The 25,879-nt window shown below is 47.5% G+C and overlaps 1 protein-coding gene across 1 annotated transcript in view; it reads right to left on the reverse strand.

The window, feature by feature from the left end:
* LOC133118868 (cadherin EGF LAG seven-pass G-type receptor 1-like) overlaps positions 1 to 25,879 on the reverse strand; it is a 70,693-nt gene that overhangs the window by 31,901 nt on the left and 12,913 nt on the right. Inside the window, exons 2-5 of the mRNA XM_061229123.1 lie at positions 14,113 to 14,751; positions 10,161 to 10,383; positions 7,296 to 7,411; positions 6,573 to 6,661 (exon numbers count right to left, since the gene is read on the reverse strand). Of these exons, the coding sequence (XP_061085107.1) occupies positions 6,573 to 6,661; positions 7,296 to 7,411; positions 10,161 to 10,383; positions 14,113 to 14,751 (1,067 nt within the window). The remainder of the gene's footprint in view (positions 1 to 6,572; positions 6,662 to 7,295; positions 7,412 to 10,160; positions 10,384 to 14,112; positions 14,752 to 25,879) is intronic.

Below are 25,879 nucleotides of genomic sequence, written 5' to 3' on the forward strand. Positions count from 1 at the left end.
GGGTTAAAGTGTTGTACCTGGCAGGGGGGTGACGAGGGCGAGCCGTTTGACAGCATTCGTGCGTTTTGACGTTTGCGCCCTTCCGCCGATGGAAACGCGCCTTCCGTCAAAACTCCCCGGAGCGGTTTGAGGGTCAGCGAGCCGACAGGGACTCCTGGCCCCCCCCCCGGGGGGTTATTTCGAGCCGAGGAGAGAGGCGCGCAGGGGTAAGCGGGGAGATGAATCGGTCGGCAAGTGATTTACGCGCCAGACCCGTGGCCTTCCACATCGCTAACACGGCCCTGAGCTCTAAACATCCCGCGCACGCAGAATGCGCCGTCTGTAACGTGAGCACGGAGGGTGTCAGGAACAGCCGAAGCTACACGGGCCCTCGAGAATAGCCCCTGGAGAGGAGTAAATCACCAACTCCACAGACTCGCATACTGAATCAGAACTGACCCAGGAACAGTCTAAATCTCACACTTTCTCCACAGGCACACAGACCAAACCATTACATTACATTTACATTATTGGCATTTGGCAGACGCTCTTATCCAGAGTGACATACAGTTGATTAGACTTAGCAGGAGACATTCTAATCAATCTGTATATATAAACAAGAACTGACCAGGAAATCAGTCAGGATGTTTCCCTATTACCAGCCTGGTACGTCTGATTGAGGCTTTTGTTCTTGCTCATGTGTGGGGCTAGCACTATCATACTCTGCGATTGGTTCAGAGGTCAGGGGTCACAGCAGGGCACGTGTTCGCGATATCACGGTTTCAGCACGTGTGGTCAAGGGGGACTGAGCCCCGGGGGGTCAGGAGAAAACTCGGCACCCTCGAAACGACGAAGTGAGATATCAGTGTCGGGTTCCAGGCTGGAGCCCCCTCTCTCTCTCGCCCCCCAGATAAACCCCAAACGCTGTCTGCCACGTGCGTACAGCCCAGAGCCCAACCAAACTGCCCCTATCACCAAACTGCAGTCACGCTGTCTGAAACATTTCACCTCATACACACGATACACAGGACTCATGGTACATGACAGGCCAGGTCAGATACCCGTTTGTGTGCTGCAATACCCACACACGATATTTGCTCTTTGTGTGTTTGTTTTTCTCTGTAATGTATATTCTTTCAATCGGACTACCTCTTGGCCCGGCCTCTTTTTCAAAACCGTATTCGCGGTGAAATTAAATACGACGCTTTGTACTTTAAAAACTTGGCACTGAGAGGGGGTGGCGGTATTAAGAAGGTAAATGTCGTGTTTATACCTCAGTGTGAGTTCTGCCTTTGGGGCCGGGATGGATTTGCAGTGGCCTGAGACAGTAATTGGTCACCTGGGCGACGGTGGTTCAATGGAATTGAGGTTGTTGTGATGGCAACGGTGTAGCACCCTGCCCCTCACACCCTGCCCCACACAAGACCACAGCCAGACTCTGATCTAAGCAACACCCAAACCACACCCACGACACCACTCTGTCCACACAAAACCACATCCTGACTCCTTAACCACACCCAAGACAACAGTTTGCCCCACACAAAACCACACCCTGACTCCTTAACCACATCCACTACATTACATTATTGGCATTTTGGCAGACGCTCTTATCCAGAGTGACGTACAGTTGATTAGACTAAGTAGGAGACAATCCTCCCCTGAAGCAATGCAGGGTTAAGGGCCTTGCTCAAGGGCCCAGCTGCTGTGCGGATCTTATTGTGGCTACACCGGGATTAGAACCCCTGACCTTGCGTGTCCCAGTCCTTTACCTTAACCACTACGCTACAGGCCGCTCCAAGACAACAGTCTGCCCCACACAAAACCACACCCTGACTCCTTAACCACACCCAAGACAACAGTTTGCCCCACACAAAACCACAGACTTAATCCAGCCTGTCCCCTCCATGCAAGATCACAGGCCGCCCCACACAGCACCCTGACCCCACCTGAATGCGTCTAACGTACCTGGAAAAGCACCCGTTTTTACAGAAGGGAAGTGGAGACCATGCTAGCACGTTACCCTGGGAACTGGGAGCGGGGCTTGGTGGACGGGGGCGGGGCTTTGTAGCCTGGGAGGCGGGGCTTCGTGAACTGGGATTGGGCTTTGCGGGTAGGGGCAAGGCGCGGTGGGCGGGACCACTTTGTAGAGGGGGCTCTGTGGGATAGGGGGGTTTGAGGGTGGGGCGTTTTGGGCGGGGCGGGGCGGGGCGGGGCAGGGCACAGTACCTCCTTGTGGGTGAGCTCCAGCCATGCTGTGTAAAGAGGAATACGCAGCACCCCGCTGGAGTCCAGGAGGTGCAGACTATCCTGGGTAGACCACGGGAGAGAAAGCACGGGTTAGACCCCTCTTTAAAAATCCTCCACCCGCACTCCCAACTGCCCCTACGGCTCCTCACAGTAACTGTCTCTGGGCCTCGCTCGACTCTAACACTGCCACTCTACCCAGCAGGGTGATTCAAGCTTGTTCCTCCTGTACTAGAGCCCCATTTCACCGGACTTCATGAAATCGGTTTTCATTCACAAGAAATAATGGACACTGGTTGTCCATGCTAATGAGTTGCTATTCAGGAATAAGATATTTACACGGCACTAAAATATGCACTGCTGGTACTGAGCAGTCTATGCCTATCTGTCTGTGAATATGTGGATGAGAGGGATGGTAAACATCCCTTTCGATAAAATGTCTTACATTAAAAAAACATGCTTAAATTAGATAAAATGTAAGACTAAAGGAGGTTAGCCTGTGCTAACCGGCTGTGCTAGCCGGCGCTAACTGAATTCATCTGGACAGTTTTACGGCGTTGTTCTGGATTGCTTTATTGATAACCTGGCACTCCGGGGTCAGGAACAGCCTGTTTTGAGATGTACGACAGCCCTGTTTCCATTCAGCTAAGCCTGACAGCGGAACTGAGAACATAATTCACTCCCCTAAATTCAGCCCATCTGACAGTCCAAGAGGAGAGGAGGATTTTAAGGGGTCGGGAGAAGTTTAGAATGTGGAGGGATACAAGGATAAATACAGGCAAAAACAAACGTGCGCACGCGCACTCACACACACACACACACACACGCACACACACACACACACACACACACCAGGACTAGTTAATAATATTGTCTCCAGAAGTACTGTGACCAATCACATTTCCACACACAGGTTTACAGCATTTGATCTTCTTATAAATTGAATAACTTGGATTCTCTTGGATTGAGGCCCAGACACCAGGTACTCACACAGTTCCGTTTTAAAGTACCCTAAAACACATTTTAAAACGCTGCAATTCAGCAACGGAACAAACCCTTCGGCACAGCGCAGTAAACTGCAACCAAGTGCCCCAGAGCCATTGCGGCTTCCAGATTGTTCCATGCATTTAAGCTACTAAAACATTCAGGCGTCCATTTTGGCTCCCGTTCAGTCTCTGTCAGGTTTGAAGAACAACCAGCCGGAAGTCACTGGCCTTGCTTGAAAGCAACTCCCGCTTCTCGTCATGTGAATAGAAAAGGATGTGTGAAACCGTATGTCATTAATTCAATTATATATTTATAAGAAATGTTTTTTTCCCCCAACACCGAAGAACCTTCAAAATGGCCACCGCTGCGCATACATAAACGCTGTAATTTCGCGACCCGAAAGTCCTTTGCGGCTTCTTTTCTCGCGTTCCTCACTGGAGACGCGCTCCGCTCATGCGTGCGGTGAACGGGGCGGGGCTGGCGCTGGCAGGAGACGAGCGTGGTTAATCAGGGGAGGCTGGTGACCGGGGACGGGAGAGAGGCCGGCCCATTATCCCGACACAACGGCACGGCGGGGGGGCCGCCATTGTTCTCCCGTCACTGCCGGGCCGAGAACGAACACATTTACATGACAACGGGGGCCGCGGGGAGAGGCGTTGTGGGACGGTATTGTGAGGTCACCGGCTTACGTTTCCTGTTTGAGTTGTTAACCAGTCGCGTTTACCAGTCTGTTTTGGCTATATTTATACGAGCGGTTCTATATTATTAACGCTAACGTGTAACTTAGGTGACTTTTTTCCACTAAGACTTCCAGAAAATGTCCGAACTGACCCGGTGAATTCGAGCAATCCAACAAAAGAAATTCAGGCCAGCATTGTAGCTCCCATATCCCCGCCCCTGTTACCAAGCTCCTCCTCCCACACAGAAAGCCTGAGTGTGACCTCACCTTTGTTTCGCTCCTCAGATGCCCTGAAGACATGTCATTTCAGTAGGCCTGTCTCTAATGTACTGACAGCTGTAGGGGGGAGGGGTGAGGGGGGGGAGAGCTGGATGTGGAGTTGGGGGGAGGTGGCAGACAGTCACCTGACTACAGCCGATGGTTCTCACAGACGAACGAACACTTATGATTTCCGAACGACACATTCATAAAACACTGAATATTAAAAAAAATTCAGAGTTACCAAACGGCTATGGGGAGGGAGGTTTGAATTACCCGCAGAAAATGCTGAATTCATAAATATAAAATCAAAATGCCTAATGGACTAGAGTAAACAATCGACGACTGGAGGACTGCAGTGTCCTCATTCATTGTGTGCTTGAAGGCCAAACTGGTCTCTGATCTCAAACGCTGAGATGCTATCAGGTTGGGACCAGCTCATTCCAGGGACCTCCCGTCTGGTGGAATCAGGCTAAACCGCACGCTACCCTCCAGTCACGAGGAGAGCCAACAACGTCCCGAACAAATCAGGAATTTCAGGAATCCCTTTCTCCGACTCCGTCAGGGTGTCAGTAGGAAATGCCCCTCAAGGAGAAATCGTTGTGTTCCCGTGGTGACCAGGCTCTATCCCGTGTTTTGGCTTTCTCTGTGCCCCCCACCCACCCACCCTGCCAAAGCACACACAGACACCCACGGGGTGACATCTGGAGACCCCAGTTTTCCTGACCTCTGACCCTGTATAAACTCAGCACCAGAGTCCTTGGTGCTGGTTGAGTGCCTCCATATTGATTTATGAGGCCCTAATCTTGATGGTGCTTCAGGAGGCCAAGGTGATCCAACTTGATTCCTTGAGGAATCCTCATGGCAACCATTTTGGGCTTAAACGGGTGGACAACAGGCTCTGCAAACGACGGCTGAACATTCAGGAATTTACAGGCAGGTCTCAATGTCTGGAATCCCCAAATCCTGATACACCCATGCCAGAAAATCAGCATTTAAACAGCCCCCAGTGCAAGATGATGCAACTCTTGGTGCTTGGTGCAATTGTCTACCCCCCAGAACAATCATGTCATGACCGCTTTTCTTTTCTTTGTTCTAAATTACCAAAGACAAAAATACCTCGATTTTTTCCCTACTCATCAACATAATCCATGACCACAAACCAACATCAAAATCTTTGTTGGGTAGAAAGTTCAGCCTCCATGTTTAGACCCCATGGTATTGGCATGTGGTCAGCATGTTTAGACAAACCCAAACCCTTCCATTCAAATTCAGATACTTATCTACTGGTCTCAGATACATCTGTTTACTCAGTACACAAGGGTGGTGACAATCAAAGTAAACCAAAGCTACCTTTCAGCAAAACAGAAAACGGTTCTTTTTCATAAAGCTTCCCAAACCAGCTCTGAGTTTGTTCCGGTGTAAAAGAAAGAGGGAGAACATTCTGGCCCAGTCTGATTCCCATGGCTCGACCATGGACAGAGGTGAACAGACTCACTATGAACAACGTTCAAAACTTCAACAAAAAGAGAATAAAAACCGACGGAAAAACAAAACGTGATAAAAATCGCAACAGGGATATTACTCCTGCCCTTTCCCTGGGGGGAATCTCTGAACAGGCAGAACGAGGGAAGGAAACACAGAAGAGCAGAACGGATTTCACGGTCTGAAAGTCCGAAAGAGACAGAGTATCCAAATTCTGTCGGCTGAAGCGAGGAGAAACAGACTAGCCACGAAAGCGAGCCTTTCGAGAATCAAGTCGTTCCACCAACCGCGGGCCTCGCACAAGCTCCCAGAACGGAGAGGAAGACGACTCCATCCTCTGCACTCCCGGGAAGTGCACAGGGTGGGAGAAAAAGAGAACGAGGCATTCAACAAGCTGTGAAACCTGAACCGGGTCATCTTCAAACAAGCTCGAGTAACAACAACGGTGTACAACTCAGCACAGCTACATGGGAGGAAAAACCCAAAAACCACCTGCAGAAAAGCAGACGGCGTCTTTGATGGCGGAATACAGGCTATCATCACCGTAAAAACGAGCCCTGCTTCTTCAAGAAGCATACTATTTTTCCGCATTGTGTGAATCTCCGTTTAGTAGATCGAAAGCAGGTTTCCATTGTCTTGCCAGGCCCCGAGGGCATGAGTATTTGCTTACAAAGGACGAACAAAAGTGGAACGAGGAGAAGACAACACCACAAAAGATAAAAACACATAGCCTCTGTATGTTATACATCTCCTCACAACTTGTATCTGCGCCACTTAAGACAGATAATGACCCAAAACACCCATTGAATTACTTCCTGTTTTACTACCACGTCCAACGACTTGAGCGTATCGTATAGCCATTCAGGGCTGTGGTCGGCCCAGAATTCCTCTGGCCTTTTGGGTGAAGGTTGCCGTGGTGACCTACGGGAGTGACTCTTACCTTGTTGTAATAGTGCAGCTGGACTAAGTGCCACTGGCCGTCGCTGACCCCACTCGGGATGATGGGTGAGACTGTAGTTTTGGTCTCTCCTGGAGGGAGGAAACAGGAAGTGAGGGTTATAATACAGGAAGAAGAAACCATGCAGGGCATATACTACGGTATGTTTATATGAGGAAACTGCGTCAACAGTTGTACATTCATATAGACCCACAGGTTAAAGAAAAGGTAGTCTTCTTTTTGTCACTGAAAAGAATGAAGGTCTGTTGGCACAGAACAGGTCATGTTTTGTTTTGAGCGAGCGTGTGTGTGTGTGTGTGTGTGTGTGTGTGTGTGTGTCATTCACGGCTCTGTGTCACTGCTTATTACCGTGTGTGTGTGTGCATTTGTGTTATTTATGCACCTGAGTTTCACCTCAAACATGTTCACACATTACCTCAATGGGGTTTACCTGATAACAGTATTTACTTTTAGGGAATTCTAACCAGTAAAACAAAAGCTGCTTTAATTGAGAAATGCTGCTTTGCTTTGCTCTGTAAAAATCCAGGTGGCACACAGAAAATGTGTGTGAAATAGTAGGCATCAGCAAACAGATTAAGCCAAACGTCAGTAAACACAGATTAAAACCTTTCAAACCAGCGTGTCACCTGACACAAGGTAATACGAGCGGTTACGCTACTGCCGTTACCATGGAAACGCGCTCTTTATGCCCTCACGACCCCTCACCTGCGGAGAAGGTGAGCTGGATCTGCTCGTCGATGATCTCCAGGGCGATGAAGTCGTGCTTCTCGTTGAATCTGCCGTTATACAAGAGCAGGGCGTTCCGCTCCCGAGTGGCGAACCTGAAGGGCCGATGGGATGTGGTCACTGTGACTTTTACACACAATCTACACAGAGTCACTGTGACCGTTACACACAATCTACACAGAGTCACTGTGACTTTTACACACAATCTACACAGAGCCACTGTGACCGTTACACACAATCTACACAGAGTCACTGTGACCGTTACACACAATCTACACAGAGCCACTGTGACTTTTACACACAATCTACACAGAGCCACTGTGACCGTTACACACAATCTACACAGAGCCACTGTGACTTTTACACACAATCTACACAGAGCCACTGTGACTTTTACACACAATCTACACAGAGCCACTGTGACTTTTACACACAATCTACACAGAGCCACTGTGACCGTTACACACAATCTACACAGAGCCACTGTGACCGTTACACACAATCTACACAGAGCCACTGTGACCGTTACACACAATCTACACAGAGCCACTGTGACCGTTACACACAATCTACACAGAGCCACTGTGACTTTTACACACAATCTACACAGAGACACTGACTGTATCACAGAGACAGTGTGACTATCACACAGAGGGACAGTGTGGCTGTATCACACAATCTACACAGAGCCACTGTGACCGTTACACACAATCTACACAGAGCCACTGTGACCGTTACACACAATCTACACAGAGCCACTGTGACTTTTACACACAATCTACACAGAGCCACTGACTGTATCACAGAGACAGTGTGACTATCACACAGAGGGACAGTGTGACTGTATCACACAATCTACACAGAGCCACTGTGACTTTTACACACAATCTACACAGAGCCACTGTGACCGTTACACACAATCTACAGAGAGACACTGTGACTTTTACACACAATCTACACAGAGCCACTGTGACTTTTACACACAATCTACACAGAGGCACTGTGACTTTTACACACAATCTACACAGAGGCACTGTGACTTTTACACACAATCTACACAGAGCCACTGTGACTTTTACACACAATCTACACAGAGAGACACTCTGACTTTTACACACAATCTACACAGAGCCACTGTGACTTTTACACACAATCTACACAGAGAGACACTCTGACTGTACCACACAGAGAGACACTGACTGTATCACAGAGACAGCGTGATTGTATCACACAGAGGGACAGTGTGACTGTATCACACAGAGAGACAGTGTGACAGTATCACACAGAGAGACACTGTAACTGTACCACACAGAGAGACACCGTGACAGGGGACAAGGAATAACACAACAATCACAGTCAATATCAGAGTGAAACACTGTGACTGTATTATAGAGAGACACTGTGACTGTATCACTGTGACCATCAGAGCAGATTATACACACGACACTGAGGTCGAGGCTCAGCCTGCACTGATTCGCATCATAACTCTGTACTGAATGACTTCCCTTCACGAGTCAGCCTCTACCACTGTTGGACAGACAGGGGAGGAAGAGAGAGGGATGAAAAGAGAGAAAAGAGAGGAGGTGATGGGAACGCGAGACGGAGGCCAGGGCACGCCCCCCAGGATGGGAGAGGCGGGCCCAGGGGGGGTCTCAGGTCGCCACGGTAGCAGCGGAGTCAGAGCCCAGCTGCCGCGGGGCCGGCCGACAGGAAGCCGGGATCAGTGAAGCGCAACGGTGATAACGGCCCGTCACAGAGAGCCACTTCCTGTTTTCAGGGCTGCTGGGAGTTGGAGTCCCAGGCCGGGAAGCAGGCTGTATTTTCCTCATTGTTCACACCTCGTTTATCACCCAACGGCAACGGCAAGTGACGCAGTGGAGGAACAGCTCAACAGGGAGATAAGGGGTACACCGATAAAGAGAGAGATTTGGGATATTTTTCCGAGTTTCATTTGGCTATGTAAGCTGTTAATTGTTCCTACGTGAGTGTTTATCATTCTATTGCATTGTGCTGGACAAAAATATTCTTAGATATAATCAATCTTCAGATTGATCACATAGGCCCTAGTCCTTATCTTTGTCGTATTCTTGGCACTTGAAACTGAACTCTTTCAGTGCACTTGTTCCTGGTTATGGGTATGCATTTTGCACTTTGTTGTACATCACTCTGGATAAGAGCGTCTGCCAAATGCCAATAACGTAATGTAATGGAGTGCTGGGGTACACAGTGATTTGGGTACAGAGATAGAGAGAGAGATTTAGGCTGCAGAGGTACAGAGTGATTTGGGTACAGAGATAGAGAGAGAGATTTGGGGTGCTGGGGTACACAGTGATTTGGGGTGCTGAGGTACACAGAGATTTGGGGTGCTGAGGTACACAGAGATTTGGGGTGCTGAGGTACACAGAGATTTGGGGTGGTGAGGCACACAGTGATTTGGGGTGCTGAGATAGAGAGAGATTTGGGGTGCTGAGGCACACAGTGATTTGGGGTGCTGAGATAGAGAGAGATTTGGGGTGCTGAGGCACACAGTGATTTGGGGTGCTGAGGTACACAGAGATTTGGGGTGCTGAGGTACACAGAGATTTGGGGTGCTGAGGTACACAGAGATTTGGGGTGCTGAGGTACACAGTGATTTGGGGTGCTGAGATAGAGAGAGATTTGGGGTGCTGAGATAGAGAGAGATTTGGGGTGCTGAGGCACACAGTGATTTGGGTACAGAGATAGAGAGAGAGATTTGGGGTGCTGAGGTACACAGTGATTTGGGTACAGAGATAGAGAGAGATTTGGGGTGCTGAGATAGAGAGAGATTTGGGGTGCTGAGGCACACAGAGATACGGTGCTCACATGAAGGACACGGTGAAGTGGAACCTCTGCTTCAGGCCTCTGAAGGTGATGAAGGACTGCCCGGGGAAGCTGCGGGTGCTCATGTGGCAGTAGGGCTTCTGGAACTCCCCCGCGGGGCACTGGCACATGAACCCCCCCACCAGGAGGTCCACGCACCGCCCCCCGTTCTGGCACACGCCCGGGACACAGCGGCCCGAGCGGGCGTCCACCTCACAGCGCTCGCCTGCGGAGGGAGAGAGGCCCAAACTTTACCTCCCGAAACCACCCAAACCCCTACAACACGTTCATAAAGGCAACACACACTGAACAAGAGAAGAGAAGAGAATACGGCAAGAACCGAGAACAGCATTTATTTTAATAAACTCGATCTTTCATTAATATAAACTCAATATTCCTAACTTTTAACGTCAGCTAAAGTTAGCTGTAAGTTCATAAAGGCAAAACGCAATTAACAAAATGACTAGAACCGAGAACAGCAATCATTTTAATAAATGTAATTTTTTATTCATATAAACTTAATGTCCCTAACTTTACAAAGAACAGCAACCAGTGGTTTATACACAATAAAAAGCTGCTTGCTTTTACGTTCTTGCTTCTACCTTCATTAAGTCAATGTTGGCAAACCAAATAAAAGCTTCTATTTGAAATTTCTCAGCAGTAGCTATATTACAAGGGAACACAGATGGTCCAAACTTTTATCAGCTTGCATCAGAGTGAATACATAATGAAGCTGGGTGTTTTGAATTCAGTGCAAATAGTGTTTTTAAAGCGTCCTGAATTTGTACTCAACATTGTTAAATGGTTGGTAAATGATGACTTGATGGCTTGTCCTCCTCATTAATATATTTTGTTTATTTTCTTGTTTTTGATTTTTTTTTTTTTTTAAACCCACCTTCTTTGAGAAAACTAAGATATTTAACAAGCAGGATGACTACCAGGAGATTTGAACCCAAAATTCACTTGGATTTCACCCTTAAAACATTGCTGCAAATAGGTAATTTGATAACAATCTTTATGAAGATATTTCACAGAAGACAATACCACCTCCTTTCTTTGTGTTCCTTGTCACATCCTAGTATAAGATTATCAATGGAAAATACTATGCATTGAATTAGATTAATCTGGACAGTACTATTGTCATTAGTGCCCTAAATTGTCACCCAGCCTACATGCAAGCAGAACTAGGCCAACCCCCTCCCCCCCATTTCTGATCGCAAGACAGACTCTTCTCTTCTGTCCTCTCAAAGTTTGTCAAAATAAACCATCTTGTCGCTACTGTGGCCCTGACCCCGGCTGACCCCTGTCCTCCGGATGAACCAATCGGCTCGCGGCACAACGACGGCAGGACAATGGCCCGTCTCTCCACCTTGAGCAGTGCCAACACGCCAGCCAATAAACAGCTGGCATTGCACCGTTACCCCGGAAACCTCCGCTTCCCAGCAACCTCACTTCTTTAAAGAGCGGCAGGATTAAAGTCTGGGACATTTTCACGGAACATACTTGTGTTTCCACATTTACTGCACCGCTATTTATTTATAATTTGCGATGAAGAGTTTTTATTCGAAATAGACAAACCACAATAAGCGGTTACAGTACGAGGCCTTTTCCCTCCATAAATATACCAGCTCCCCCTCCCCCCTGCACTTGGAGACACCCCCATTATGTCCTCCGACCACCCTCTGCACCAGGGGACACAATGAAAATATTGTTTGAAAAACAATCACACAAAACCGCAGTTCAGACTTGACAGACATTGGCAGCTGCCGAGTGCCAACCATCTAATTTCCCCCGACTAGGCGTCCATCGGCGTACGCCTATTCACGCCACGCCTCGGGGATCGTTTCCCAGACCTTCACTGCTTTCACTGACGCGGGCGGGGCCTACTCGGCGGGGCGTGACCGCAGTGTAAAGACCGCACCGTGGCCGCGCGCCAGACCGCTAACCGGCCACAAAGAACGCAGACCGCAGCCGCTCCGGCTCCCATGGCAACCGGAGGAGCGGAAAAAAGTATTCCGCCTCCGGGAATGCCTGTAGGACGGCCGACCGACGTTTTTGTCTCGCAGATGTGCTGGAGACATCGCTGCAAGCGTGCCTGGTTCTGTTTCGCCTGCATTGCGCAACTAATTTCTTCGTAAACCGTATTTCATTTATGTAATTAATGGCTGTAAGAGAGAGGCAAATGTTTAACAGCCTCCTACGGTCTGACTAATACCGTCTGGATATCGTCCATTGAGCTTAGCGTGCATTTTATTTATTTAAATGAATGGCCATAACATGGCAGCAAATATTCAACGGCCTCCATTTTGAGGTTAAGGTCAGTTTATGCTGACAGACGATAACCAGACGCCATTGGTCAGACCGTCGGAAACCAGGTGCGGGTTTGCACCGATGTGAAGCTGACTGTCCGCTCATTGGCTGGAGGAGTCCAGCACAGCGTTTCTTTGTGTCGGCCATTTCCCTGATGAGATGTGGGCAGCGAGTGGCTCTGAGGGGCAGGATACGGGAAGCTGACCCTTATTACCCTCCAGAAACAACCCCCGTCCCCTTTCTGAAAGAATCGCAGGGATCCGGTTTCTCTGCTTTCATGAAAAACCAAAGCAGAACACAGTCACCGGCTCTGTCATCACCCCTCGTAATAACCACCAACCAGCAGCGCTTGAACTGCGACCTTCAAACACAGGGGCAGCAATTGGACAGGGTGATTACCAGGTAATTTCCCCTGAGAAGGAAACATTTGTTTTAGGGGGGGGGGGGGGTATTGTAACAGAGGATTTGGAGGGGCTTGTGGGATCAGAGGCTCTGCCGCAACAGATAACAATGTGGGGGGGGGGGGTTTGCGGCAATTTTGAGGAGAGACTATTTGCAGGCTGAGAAACAGGCCCCCCTTAACACACAATCCCATGATGCACTGTGAGAAAGGGAAAAGCTTGAGCCGATTGGCAGGGCTGTATATTCCCAACTGTTGTTTAAAAATACCAGGCCAGAAAAATGTTTCATTTGGTGTAGACTCAAAGTGTAACTGACATTGTATTAAATCAGAGGCTATAAAAATACAGCTCTGGCACACTATAGAAGCCAGGATTTTTGTAGTTCTCAAAAGATAACAATGTCGCCCACACAGGACGAAAGAGAGAGACAAGAGAGACTGAGAGACGAGAGAGAAAGAGGTAGAGAGTGAGAGACAAGAGAAATACAGAGAGAATGAGGAGAGAATTAACGCAAGGAGGAGAGAACAAAGATCAGGGGAATAGACAGAAGAGGATGGAAAGAACAAGGCAGAAGAGGTGGATAAGGAGGGAAGAATCAAGAGAGGTACCCAGACAGAGAGAGACAGAAAGAGAGAGGGAGAGAGGCAGTCTCACCGGTGAAGTCCTCCAGGCACTGGCAGAGGGAGAGACGGAGGGAGTGTGTGAGAGAGAGAGAGGGAGGGAGAGAGGCAGTCTCACCGGTGAAGTCCTCCAGGCACTGGCAGAGGGAGAGAGTGAGAGAGAGAGGGAGGGAGAGAGTGAGAGAGAGAGTGAGAGAGAGAGTGAGAGAGAGAGAGAGAGAGAGAGAGAGAGGGAGGGAGGGACAGAGGGAGTCTCACCGGTGAAGTCCTCCAGGCACTGGCAGAGGGAGAGACAGACAGAGAGAGTGAGAGAGAGAGGGAGAGAGAGAGAGAGATAGAAGGAGAGAGAGAGAGAGAGAGAGAGAGAGAGAGAGAGAGAGAGGGGGAGTCTCACCGGTGAAGTCCTCCAGGCACTGGCAGAGGGAGAGACAGACAGAGAGAGAGAGAGAGAGAGATAGAAGGAGAGAGAGAGAGAGAGAGAGAGAGAGAGAGAGAGAGAGAGAGAGAGGGAGTCTCACCGGTGAAGTCCTCCAGGCACTGGCAGAGGGAGAGACAGACAGAGAGAGTGAGAGAGAGAGAGAGAGAGATAGAAGGAGAGAGAGAGAGAGAGAGAGGGAGTCTCACCGGTGAAGTCCTCCAGGCACTGGCAGGTGTAGCCTCCCTCCCGGCTGTGGCAGAGGCCGTTGTTGAGGCAGGGCGAGGAGTAGCAGAGGTCCACCTCGGTCTCGCAGTAGTCCCCGGCGAAGCCGGGAGGGCAGCGGCAGCGCAGGCCGTTGATTGGGTGGATGGGCCTGAAGAGGACGGTGTCGGAGGCGATGAAGGGCGCCGAGCTGTCGAAGCGCAGCACGGAGACGCACTTCATGTAGTTCTCGCACGGCTCGCGCAGGCAGATGTTGTCGTCGAACGGGAGCACGCGCTGGGCGGAGACGCGCGTGAGGAGCGTGCGGTTGAGGTACACCTGCTCCTGGAGCTCCTCGGAGGGCACGAAGCGGCCGGGCGGGGCCCCCGGGGGCCGGGCGGAGAAGGTGACGTTGAGGATGGTGCCGTGGACGTCGGTGTCGTTCTGGATGTTGAAGACGAAGACGCGGTCGGGCGTGGTGGACAGCACGGCCGCCACGCCGGCGGAGAAGAGCGACAGCAGGGGCGACAGGAAGCGCTCCTGGGACATGTTCTCCAGCCGCACCGTGATGCTGTTGGTCAGCATGTCGTCCGTGACGATGGTGACGCGCAGGGTGCAGAGCGCAGTGACGACGTGGAGGCCGTCTGTAACCAACGACAACAACCACACTCAAGACCATGACACTTTATCTACGTACTACTACAACACTTTATCTACATACTACCACAACACTTTATCTACATACTACCACAACACTTTATCTACATACTACCACAACACTTTATCTACATACTACCACAACACTACATACTGATACTAACACAACACTACGTACTGATACTACCACAACACTACAAACTGATACTACCACAACATGACAAACTGATACTACCACAGCACTTTATCTACAGACACTACCACAACACTTTATCTACATACTACCACAACACTTTATCTACATACTACCACAACACTTTATCTACATACTACCACAACACTTTATCTACATACTACCACAACACGACAAACTGATACTACCACAACACTACGTACTGATACTACCACAACACTACAAACTGATACTACCACAACATGACAAACTGATACTACCACAGCACTTTATCTACAGACACTACCACAACACTTTATCTACATACTACCACAACACTTTATCTACATACTACCACAACACTTTATCTACATACTACCACAACACTTTATCTACATACTACCACAACACGACAAACTGATACTACCACAACACTACGTACTGATACTACCACAACACTACAAACTGATACTACCACAACACTACGTACTGATACTACCACAACACTACAAACTGATACTACCACAACACTACGTACTGATACTACCACAACACTACAAACTGATACTACCACAATACAACATACTGGGACTACCACAGCACTTTATCTACAGACACTACCACAACACTTTATCTACAGACACTACCACAACACTTTATCTACAGATACCACCACAGCACTTTATCTACAGACACGACCACAACACTTTATCTACAGACACTACCACAACACTTTATCTACAGATACCACCACAACACTTTATCTACTGACACTACCACAACACTTTATCTACAGAGGTAGGTAAAGTGTAAAGATTGTCTCCTGCTTAGTCTAATCTACTGTAAGTCACTCTGGATAAGAGCGTCTGCCAAATGCCCTAAATGTAATGTAATGTAATCACAACCCACGACAACACTGACACTTAATACCACCCTTAATACAACACTTTATCTACAGACACTACCACAACACTTTAACAACACATAATACTACAGCAATTCATCTACAGACACAATCACAAATTTACCCAGATATACAACCACAGCACTCAAGCCAAAATAACTCCAAACACACACATAGACTCCTCGCAAAAATAACACATACAGACTAAAACAAAATATCACAGAACACACATAGACTTAGCCTATAGTGCGGAACACTGTACACACCAGACCTGGGTCAAATATGTAATTGTCTTGGATCCAAATACTTTTCTGTGCTTGATCAGTCTTGCATGGTACGATTAAGCCAACCAAGAGGACCAGAAGGCAAAGTTTGCACTTTTTATATTTCAGAGGTTCCAATACACCAGGCAAGCTGAGTAAAGCATAGAAAAGTATTAGAATCCAAAACAACTATGTATTCAACCGAGGTCTGACTCTGGATCACACACACTCAGCCAAATAACACACACAACCTGGATCTGCTTGACTGTACAGTAACATATTGTCCAAAACAACATAACATCATTCACAGTCATACAGACAGACTGCAATCTCTCATATTTACTCTGCGACGCTGTTTCAACACCTTAAGATAGCAGATAGACCCTGTTCCGCATACAAAGCCAGCAAGCACGGGGCCAAAGGGCAATCAAACACAATCAGATAAGCAGCATTCACCAGCTCACACAGTCTGCATAGTATCAGAGACCAGCCCACGTAACGCACCCAGCTACAGTCACCCACACAAAGACAGGACACACAACATTTACAGGTCAGCGGTGTCAAGAGATGAGACACAATACGGCAGAACACTTCCACCAAAACCTCAGAACGAGAACGTTATTCTACGGTCACCAGAAACCGGTAAAATTCATTCGGTAAAATCTAAACAATTCAAGTTTGAATTTAGTGGTGTTAACTTTCAGCTTATCGTGAAAGACCCCATATGTTTTTTTTTTGCCAGGAATACACGCTTGACGCGACTATCGACTGATGACTGAAGGCCGAGCGGAGGTGTTCCCAAAGCTCCTTCGCCTCTGCGTCGAATAAACAGCGAATCGAAGGCTCGCTCGCTGTGTAGCTGCTGTGTTAAAGGCGAACCCATATTTCACCGATAGTCAGACACGCCGCAAGGCCTTTTGCCTGCAGTGTTTTTGGCACATAAAGGCAGATTCCTTGGGGCTAAATTCTTGTGCAGAGATGTCTGCATTTCCACATTCCGCCTCATAAAACAAAGTATTAATATGATGTAGTGTACAGTACATGTGTGTAAACCGAGCAGATGCCTTCTTAAATTATACACAGCTTGACTAATTTGAGATGTACAGATGCACACATAGACATAATTCATATTCTCATGCACTTAAATAGCCCCCCCCCTCAATGATTAAAGGGCCAAGAAGATATGTTGATATGATATGAAGATATGTTGTTCAACAAGCTGCATTTGGCCTCAGGGCTGGGTCATTATGACGTACAGTATAAGGATGATTTCAGATTCCTGGCCTGCACATCGGGAAAACTCACTCTCCAGTTTCTTACGCAGTGGGAACTAAAGGATGAAGCCAACTCATTTTCGTATATTCATATGTTGTTACATTTCTTGTCGTATCAATGCAGCTTGATACATTTTCATCAGAGTCAAATTAAAAAAAATTCTCTCACGCTTAGCAAAACCGGTCTTCAGTTTCGGCATTTTAATACAAATCTGAAATGGGAATAATCTCAGTTCACACTTTTATGTTTGGTGTGGGGGGTTGGTTAGGGTGGCAGCTTCACTCATTCTCTCCGTGCCGTTTGAGTGGGTCTGAATATTTATTTTTATTTTTATTTTTTATTCATATTCTCCATTCCACCTTATTTTATATCCATGTTTCTATTTTTGTTGTTGTTGTTGTTATTCTTTATGTTGTCTGAATGCACCCACAAACCACAGCAAATTCCTTGTACGTAAAAACTACATGGCGAATAAAGTGATTCTGATTCTGATTCTGATTCTGATTCTGACGTCCCTCCTCCCGTTTGAGTGACAGACCACGTTGATAAAAGAACGCAGCACAATTACAGGACAAAGAAGCAAGGCTTCCACTGTGCTACACCAGCCCCTCGGCTGGACAGCCAGTTTCAGCCACTCAGCAAACCAACAGCTGTCAAGACCTCGGCGGCCATTTTGATTCAATTCATACAGCACTTAAGAAGATGGTTTTATAAGCATTTCAGCTCTGTTGCTGGACACTGCCCATGCAATCACTCTGAGGTATCTGTTTCCATTGAGAAGCTACAATGCAGTTTTAGATTTGCCATAGTTCAATAAGCTGATGCCTCCGGGTATTTTATTCATTATGAATGACTAATTTCAGCAACGGAAAATCTTGCAAGGATTTAACCAACTACACTCCAGTCCACTGGCTATAGGAGGGGTGTTCACTCACCCGTATACCCATCCTACTTACATTAATGTGCATACACGCCCACACGCCTTTCTGTGGTCTAATCCTCCACAGCCAATCAAATCAAACTGACCGCCACAAGCAACCGGGCTCACTAAGTGCTTCGTCCAATAAAATCACAGCTGTCACAAGCGACCACTTCGCTGAGCACTTAGACAAAACTGACCTGCTCACACCCTGCTGAAGAAGCTGAGTCATCATTAACCATTCTGGGGCTGAGGGGTATTTATCAAGCTTTGGGGAGGCTGACAGATTTGGGAGATGTATCGCCCCTCTCAGAATCCTAATGGGGCTGACTTCCCCACTTTCCGCCCCGTCAGTCGTTTGACGAATGGTCCGACTTTTCGACGAGCATCCCACCCGTCGACTTGAATTACCGTCCGTCGAGACTGAGGCGCTCGTGGTTGCTAACATCTTTCTCGAAGCACAATAGTTTAACACTTAACCCGTGTGTCTACAGAACACAAGACCGAGAGTTGTGGGAGACACAGACACCTCAAAGAAAATGTATCTTCATTCTGGAGAAAAGAACAAGAGGAGGACACAAAGAATGAAAGCATGTTAATAAAGGTAAAACGTGGCAGGTTGCAGAAGATTTGTCCATTGAAGTTTCTCTCAAAGCACAAAGGCCTAAGAAGGGAACAAGAAACACAGGCAGACTGCCAACGAGCCTCAGCTGTGCTGCATGCAGGATCAACCTCAGGTGCTCTCTGTCGCTAAAGCCAAAGCAGTGCTGCAGACCTGGGTCAAAGACCGAACGGCTTTGGATTCAAATACTTTTCTCTGCTCGATTGATCTTGCTTGGTACAATTGAGCCAACCAAGAGAACCAGAAGGCAAGATTTGCACTTTTTGAGAGTGTTTCATCGGTTCCAATCCACCAGACAAGCTCAGCAAGGCGTAGAAAAGCATTTTAATAAAAACAATTACGTACTTGAGTCAGGTCCTAAATTGTGCTGGTTTTTGTTTAGCCTTAGCTGTGCTAGATTTGGTTTAGCCTGAGCTGTGCTAGATTTGGTTTAGCCTGAGCTGTGCTAGTTTGGGTTTAGCCTGAGCTATGCTAGTTTTGGTTTAGCCTGAGCTGTGCTAGTTTTGGTTTAGCCTGAGCTGTGCTGGTTTTGGTTTAGCCTGAGCTGTGCTGCCTGTGGGTTCTGTTGGAGGCAGAGGTAAGCTCAAACATCTCCTCCTGGACTCACCCCCTCCGTGACACTGCAGCCCACACACTCTGATGTAATACCTGCAGCACGGCAGTTATTCTGCAGCTCATGTTAAGACAGACGGGGTGTCCTCAGGACAAAAACACGGCCTTCATGCGCGGGCACGATATATACTGCAATCACAATATCGAAATGGAAATACGCAAGGTGCTACAAGTCGGCTTAAAAAGGAGCATCCAATAGGTGCTCGACAACCAGGTCAGAGAGATTATATGAGGCTCCTTACCCAGCCAACTTCACTGGGGCTAGCCCCGAAATAAGAGATAGCGTGCTCCCATTTCAGGCTAATCCGTGTGAGGTTTTCTGGGTAAGAAGTCCCATACAGTCACACTATATCACAAGACATACTAATGACACTTTAAACTGTAAACTAACTGATTGCTGCAGGTTGAGGCTAGATAAACGTGTTGCTTCATAACTTTGGCTGGTTCACTCCTGAAAAAATTAACCCGTTGTACAAGCTTAGTACTGATAAATTTGTACGCTTGGCATTAAACAGCAAGTCCAAATATTTAATGTAAGGTCCTCATTAAAAATGGCAAAACACACAAAGGAGATTGAAACATCTGTTAGTTATTTCTAAAGTTTGTTTTGCATGTGCAGACAGCCAGTTTAACCGTGACAGTGTATTACTAATTAACAAGGACTGTAAAAGCACACGTACAGTGTGGCATATGTCTGGATAAGGCTGCTATCTAAAAGTCACTGGTATGCAGCCAATAAACATATGGCCCATTTCTAGAGACGTGAAGAGATAAGAAGCTTGATAGATGTGTTCGACAAATGCACTCTTTCCCCACAGAGTTAGATTTCTGGCCAATCCTGGATTACATGTCAATTCCTATCATAGGATTCACACTCAGTCATTGCATTACCGTGTTGGGAAATCTTAAAGGCCCAAGTAAAGCAAGTCAATCACCTAAAATTGGTCAAAAACCTTGATCGTAGGGCAGGTGCTACCTTTAAGTATGATGAGCCCTGGTAAATTCCTGATATTTGGGAGTAGAGGGCCACCCTACGTAATGTCACCTGTTACGCACAAAATATTGACCTTTTTATTTTTTTTAATGATACCCTGAAATTGACTCTTGATGACCTTTGATCTCTAACAAGAAATATGATGGCCTGTCCTTGACAAAAAGTCCAGTTCCTTCACTGTCGACACAACATTTGCCAGAGAAGTACAAATGGACCAGGGTCTGGCCCCAAGACACACGCTTACAAACACACACACGTATGTATACACACATACACATACATACACACACACTCACTGCAGTCTCTTTAACTGAAGCGCCAGGACACCACAGACAATTAATCCACAGATTCCAAAAAAAAAAAATGTGGTTTGTACATGTATCTCAAATAACTCAAAACCACAATCCCATTTCCTTATAAATGCTGACAGGGTAAAATGAAACCAACAGATCATCATCATCTGTCAGACTTTCCTGCTATTTATTGTGCCATTTAAGATTATTTAAGCCAAGAAAACTATTTAAAAGGAGATAGCTGAGGCACTAATCCCCGCTGTGTGACACTATTGAGTCCACTGATCCCTAGCTTTCAACTGACAATTCAAATTTTTGAATGACAACAAAGCCAGCCAATAATAGGGGTGGAAGACTACACCCACCAATCCTGTTATCTGTGAAAAAGCTCCCGACCTCCAGAATGCCTCAAACTGACACCAGAGTCTTACGTGCCAATGAATCTTTGCCTTAAGTGCTGTAAAATGGATAGTTTCGCTGTAAAGTTTCTATTCTATCATTTCCACCACTAACCGCCATTTCTACTTACAACTTGTCATGTTTCACGCCTAAAACTCCGCACCCATAAAACTTGTTAAAAGTCCATTAGCAGAACTGTGTTTGTACTCCAAGTCCAGATACATTTTCCCACGAAATGGGAAGAATTCCACTTATGACATTATCACCCTGCTCGGCTCGGGGAAATCCTACAGCTGTAACCAAGAGGGGTTGGGGGGTGGGTGCACACGTTCCACTCGCTTTATAGAAACCGTGAATTAAAATAAAATTGGGTCAGAATGTTGCTTGGCGGATAACCCACACCCAGTATGACTCCCTCTGTGTATTGATGACCAACTGACAGGTTTGTATTTGTAGCTTCCTGTGTGATTTGGCAGGGGGAAAAGTTACAGAATCTCAGTAATAACTGGACCCCCTCCCCCCAATAATGGGACCCCCCACCTTGTTTCCAGGCCCCTCAGTTTGGTATCAGTATCACTTAAATTTCACTTTCTTTGTTTCTAAAAAATAAATATTATTTCAGTTTTACCGAACACTTTCAATTGACCAAGATAGTTTATTGATGTGCAACTAAGGATATTTTAGAGCTTTAGCTTTACAATAGCTGACATAGAGGAATTGTGGTTTGTGGCCAAGAAGGCAAGGCAAGTTACTCCAAATCAAGTTGTACAATTATGTTTCCAGAGGCTGTTCATGAACACATTAAGTGTTTCGCATTGAGTCACAATTGCATTATTACAAAATATCAGTTTTTATACTTACCAGTTGAACCCAATATATCCCAAATGAATGCATCAGCATTCGAGCCAACCACTTCCCTGAGCACAGACAAAATAATAGTAAACATTGGGAGGTATTCATACATACAACCTCCCGAGGCAGAATGTCTCTGTACAAAGATAAACAGATGAAAAGATCTGGCTGGCTGCAGGTGTCTGAGGAAATGATGAAATTAAGGCTGTCAGAGTTGATCGCGGTGTACAAACGTGCCTCATTGACTGGATAAGACAATGACAAATCTGTTTCCACAGGCGCGGCATTCACACACGCCACAAACTGGCACGCGTGAACGACAGCGATTCTGCAGCAACTCAACCGCGAGAGCCACGCTTTCACGCTTCAAAGAAAGGAGTAAAGTAATGTTTTAAATGTCTGAAATATTTTTAAATATGGGAAGCATTTCTACTGACACACTGCCATGCCCTATAGCTGCCCAAACAGTTACACAGAAAGAAAATATGAGACTCGGACAACAGAAACACCCATGCCACAACACGGATCACAGTCGCAGGCACCTAACAGTAACAGATTAGAATTCTAGAACTCTCCGTAGCAGCTCCTGTCAATCAAAATCACTCATTTCCTTCCTTGCGTAATAGCCCATGAGGAACTGGACTGCAGTAAGAGCAGTGCACTCTGGGATGTAAAAGCACACACTGTATAATTTTAACCCACCTGAGCATCACCGGGGACCAGGAAAGCCATAAAGGACCATTAAGAGGTAATGTACGCTCCTCAGCTCTCAGGGGAACCTTTCAAAGAGCTTTTATACGGTGGCTAGATGCCCTAACACAATACAGTCAACAGCACTTATGGCTTTACGGCTAGCACAGAAACAAAGTGCGACACACACACACACACATAAACACATAAACACACACAAGCACATAAACTGTCAACAAACAGACAGGCAAATAAAATCACCACACACAAATAAACATACACACACACACAAGCGCACTCATGCACAGGCAAAATACATACACAAACACAGAGGTAAAAAAAACCCCACACATACACAAATAAACACACACAGGCATATACTGTAAACAAACAAACAAACAAACACACACACACACACACACACACACACCCATGGGATTCTTCAGATACAATGGAGCAAAACTATGAGCAAATGTACTTTTGTCACAATGCAAACAAGAAGGTAAGAAAGGTAGCACAGGACAGTCAGAGGAGGAGGGAGACTAGGAAAGCGCATATTGATATTATTGGATATTAGATATCATGCGCATGTATTTGGCAAATGGGTTAAACTCTGCCTTCCTCACACCAACAATACTCCCCCTACAGTGGGGTGTGGTGCAGTACCTGTGGGGGTCATCTGATATAAACATGCTTGTGCTCGCACTCCAAAAACACGGGGAGGGCTGTTTTCCCCCACCCTGACCCCACCTTGGACCTTTAGCCACCTTTCGCTGCACTTCAAACATTCCTTTCTCAAAAAAAAATCCTTGAAGGAATTTCCATGAATTCCTTCATGCATTTTTTTAACCTTACAAATACAACTGTGATTTTTAGCCTCGATGCTACTGTGTTCTTTTCCCTGCATGTGTGACGCTTGCTTCCATTTTCTCTCGGCGTTTTAAGGGAGAACTGCATAACTGATTCTGCATAGCTTTTGCTTGATAACAGTGCACCATAATAATAATCCTGCTACGTGACTCACAGAGAATTAGGTCTACAGAGAGTTTCAGACTTTGGTCCAGGGGTCTATACAACTGGGCAACTGCACTGAGTAAATCCAGGAACCTACTCAAATCTGGAACATGGACTGAAGTAAACACAGCTGCTCCGGGTTTTACCCCACACAGTTAACCTGCTAACTTAATAATCCTGCTTCCTGATACAAGCCCCTGGCCCTGGTCTTTGAGCACTCTGGGTAAAAACGTATCTCCCCCTGACCCTCGTCTTCGAGCATTCTGGGTAAAAGCACATCTCCCTGCTCATCGTCCTCTGGGCACCCTGCAGTTCCACCCGGTCTCCTTCACACCTGAAGGAGCGGCCCCGCCCTGTGAGTGAATCTGAGGTATTCTCATAAAGCGAGGCATCTCTCCCGAGCAGGGCTTCTGTCCGTCAAATACGCGCAGTGCACCCGCGCGTAGACCCCCGCCGCCCCCCGAACAGCCGAGCACCGGCTGTCTGGCATTCCCCCGGCCGCAGATGAAGATGAAAGCCCTCCTTTGTTTACGCGCCGACGCGGGGCAGTGGGCCGCCGCCGTCGCCGACGGCAACCAGGTGCTGAGGTCAGCCCGGCCGCTGGGGAGGGGGGTTGATGTCGGGTGACTGCGTGCGCGTGGGGAGTACGGCGCCCCCTGGGGGGGGGTCACCTGATCGCCTGTGTGGATATCACACCGCCCCCCCTTCCCTGGAGGCTAGCCGCTCATAGACAGCGCGCTGCCCTTGAAGGCCCTATCTGCCTCCGCAGGTCTTAGCTCTTTCACACGCGTCAAACGCAGATATGACACACGCTTCGGATACAATGGAGGGGTGAGATGACCAGAGTTTCCCAAAGCGCTTTACAATTTACAGTTTACATCTCGTTCACCCATCCGCACACACACACGCTCTTCTCACACCAGATAGGCTGGCATGCAAGTTACCAATCAACTCGTCGGGAGCAAATGGGGTCATCAGCTTGACGTCGGGCATCGCCAGGGTTGGGCAAATCTTCGCCGGCCGGCTATAGAGGTGCGAACGACAGGGGGCCGCAGCTTCAGCGGGCCCTCAGGGGCCCATCCGTAGAGCAGGGGTCAGGTGTAAGGTGATTTATTTAACCCTGTTTGCCCCCACCCCCCCGCCCCCCTAGGTAGCTCACCACAGGTGTGAAGTGTGAGGTGTGAGGCGTGAGGCGTGAGGCGTGAGGTGTACGTGCAGGCATCACCTGCATCACCTGGTTTGTCACCTCGTCCATCACAGATTGCATAAGCGTTGCTATGCAGCACCTCGAGGTGTAAGGAAGGCGTAATGCAGAATCCTGATCTTCCTGTTCACTATCAGTCCTCAGGCTATTCAATGTCACCCGCTGTCTCCGCCGAGAACGCACTTCGCGTTAGCTCCTAGAATTTCAAATTAACGTCACGTCACATTAGCTGACACTGGCACCGTAAATCTCACGACATTAAGCCTTTGAGTTCAACTTTGGCTCTATGGTTTAGAGGCGTCGTCAAACGCCCTTACCTGGATGTTATTTACCTGGTTTTCACCCCTAGGGGCAGTTTGCAATGCTAAACCTGCAGCCTGTAGCGCTCAGCGCTCCGCCACACCTAGGGAACACACTCGGCACTCCTTCTGATGAAGCGCCCGATCTCAAACAGCGTTTGATATCCGAGAGACTTGGATGGGCACTCCCGCTGGGAATCTCCCCTCTCGCGTTACAGTGTCGCTCTGCTCCCAGGTCCATCTCAGGTTCCTTACTGCCAACTTACTCCTCTATTAATTAATTTACACAGTCAGAGTCAGCCTTGGGCCTGCTATGGGCCCGCCAGGAATACCGGCCATTTTCCCAACTGACTGACGACACAGCCGTTTCAGACCTAAATGCATAATACTGGATGTGTTTTGTACCTATGCTGAAGTAAAACGCAATTTTGGAGATTTCGAGGAATTACGGGCACACAGTTTTGTCAAGACTTGAGGCAAAAAACACAAAATTGCAACACGTTGTTTTGTCGCGGATTAACACTTGCCAGTACGTGACAGCTTTAGAAAGGAACGCGGGTGAATTGGTGTCAGGGATGACAGCAGGTGTCAAACTGCAGAACC

Source organism: Conger conger, chromosome 19 (genome assembly GCF_963514075.1).
Source record: "Conger conger chromosome 19, fConCon1.1, whole genome shotgun sequence".
Lineage (NCBI taxonomy): Eukaryota > Metazoa > Chordata > Actinopteri > Anguilliformes > Congridae > Conger > Conger conger.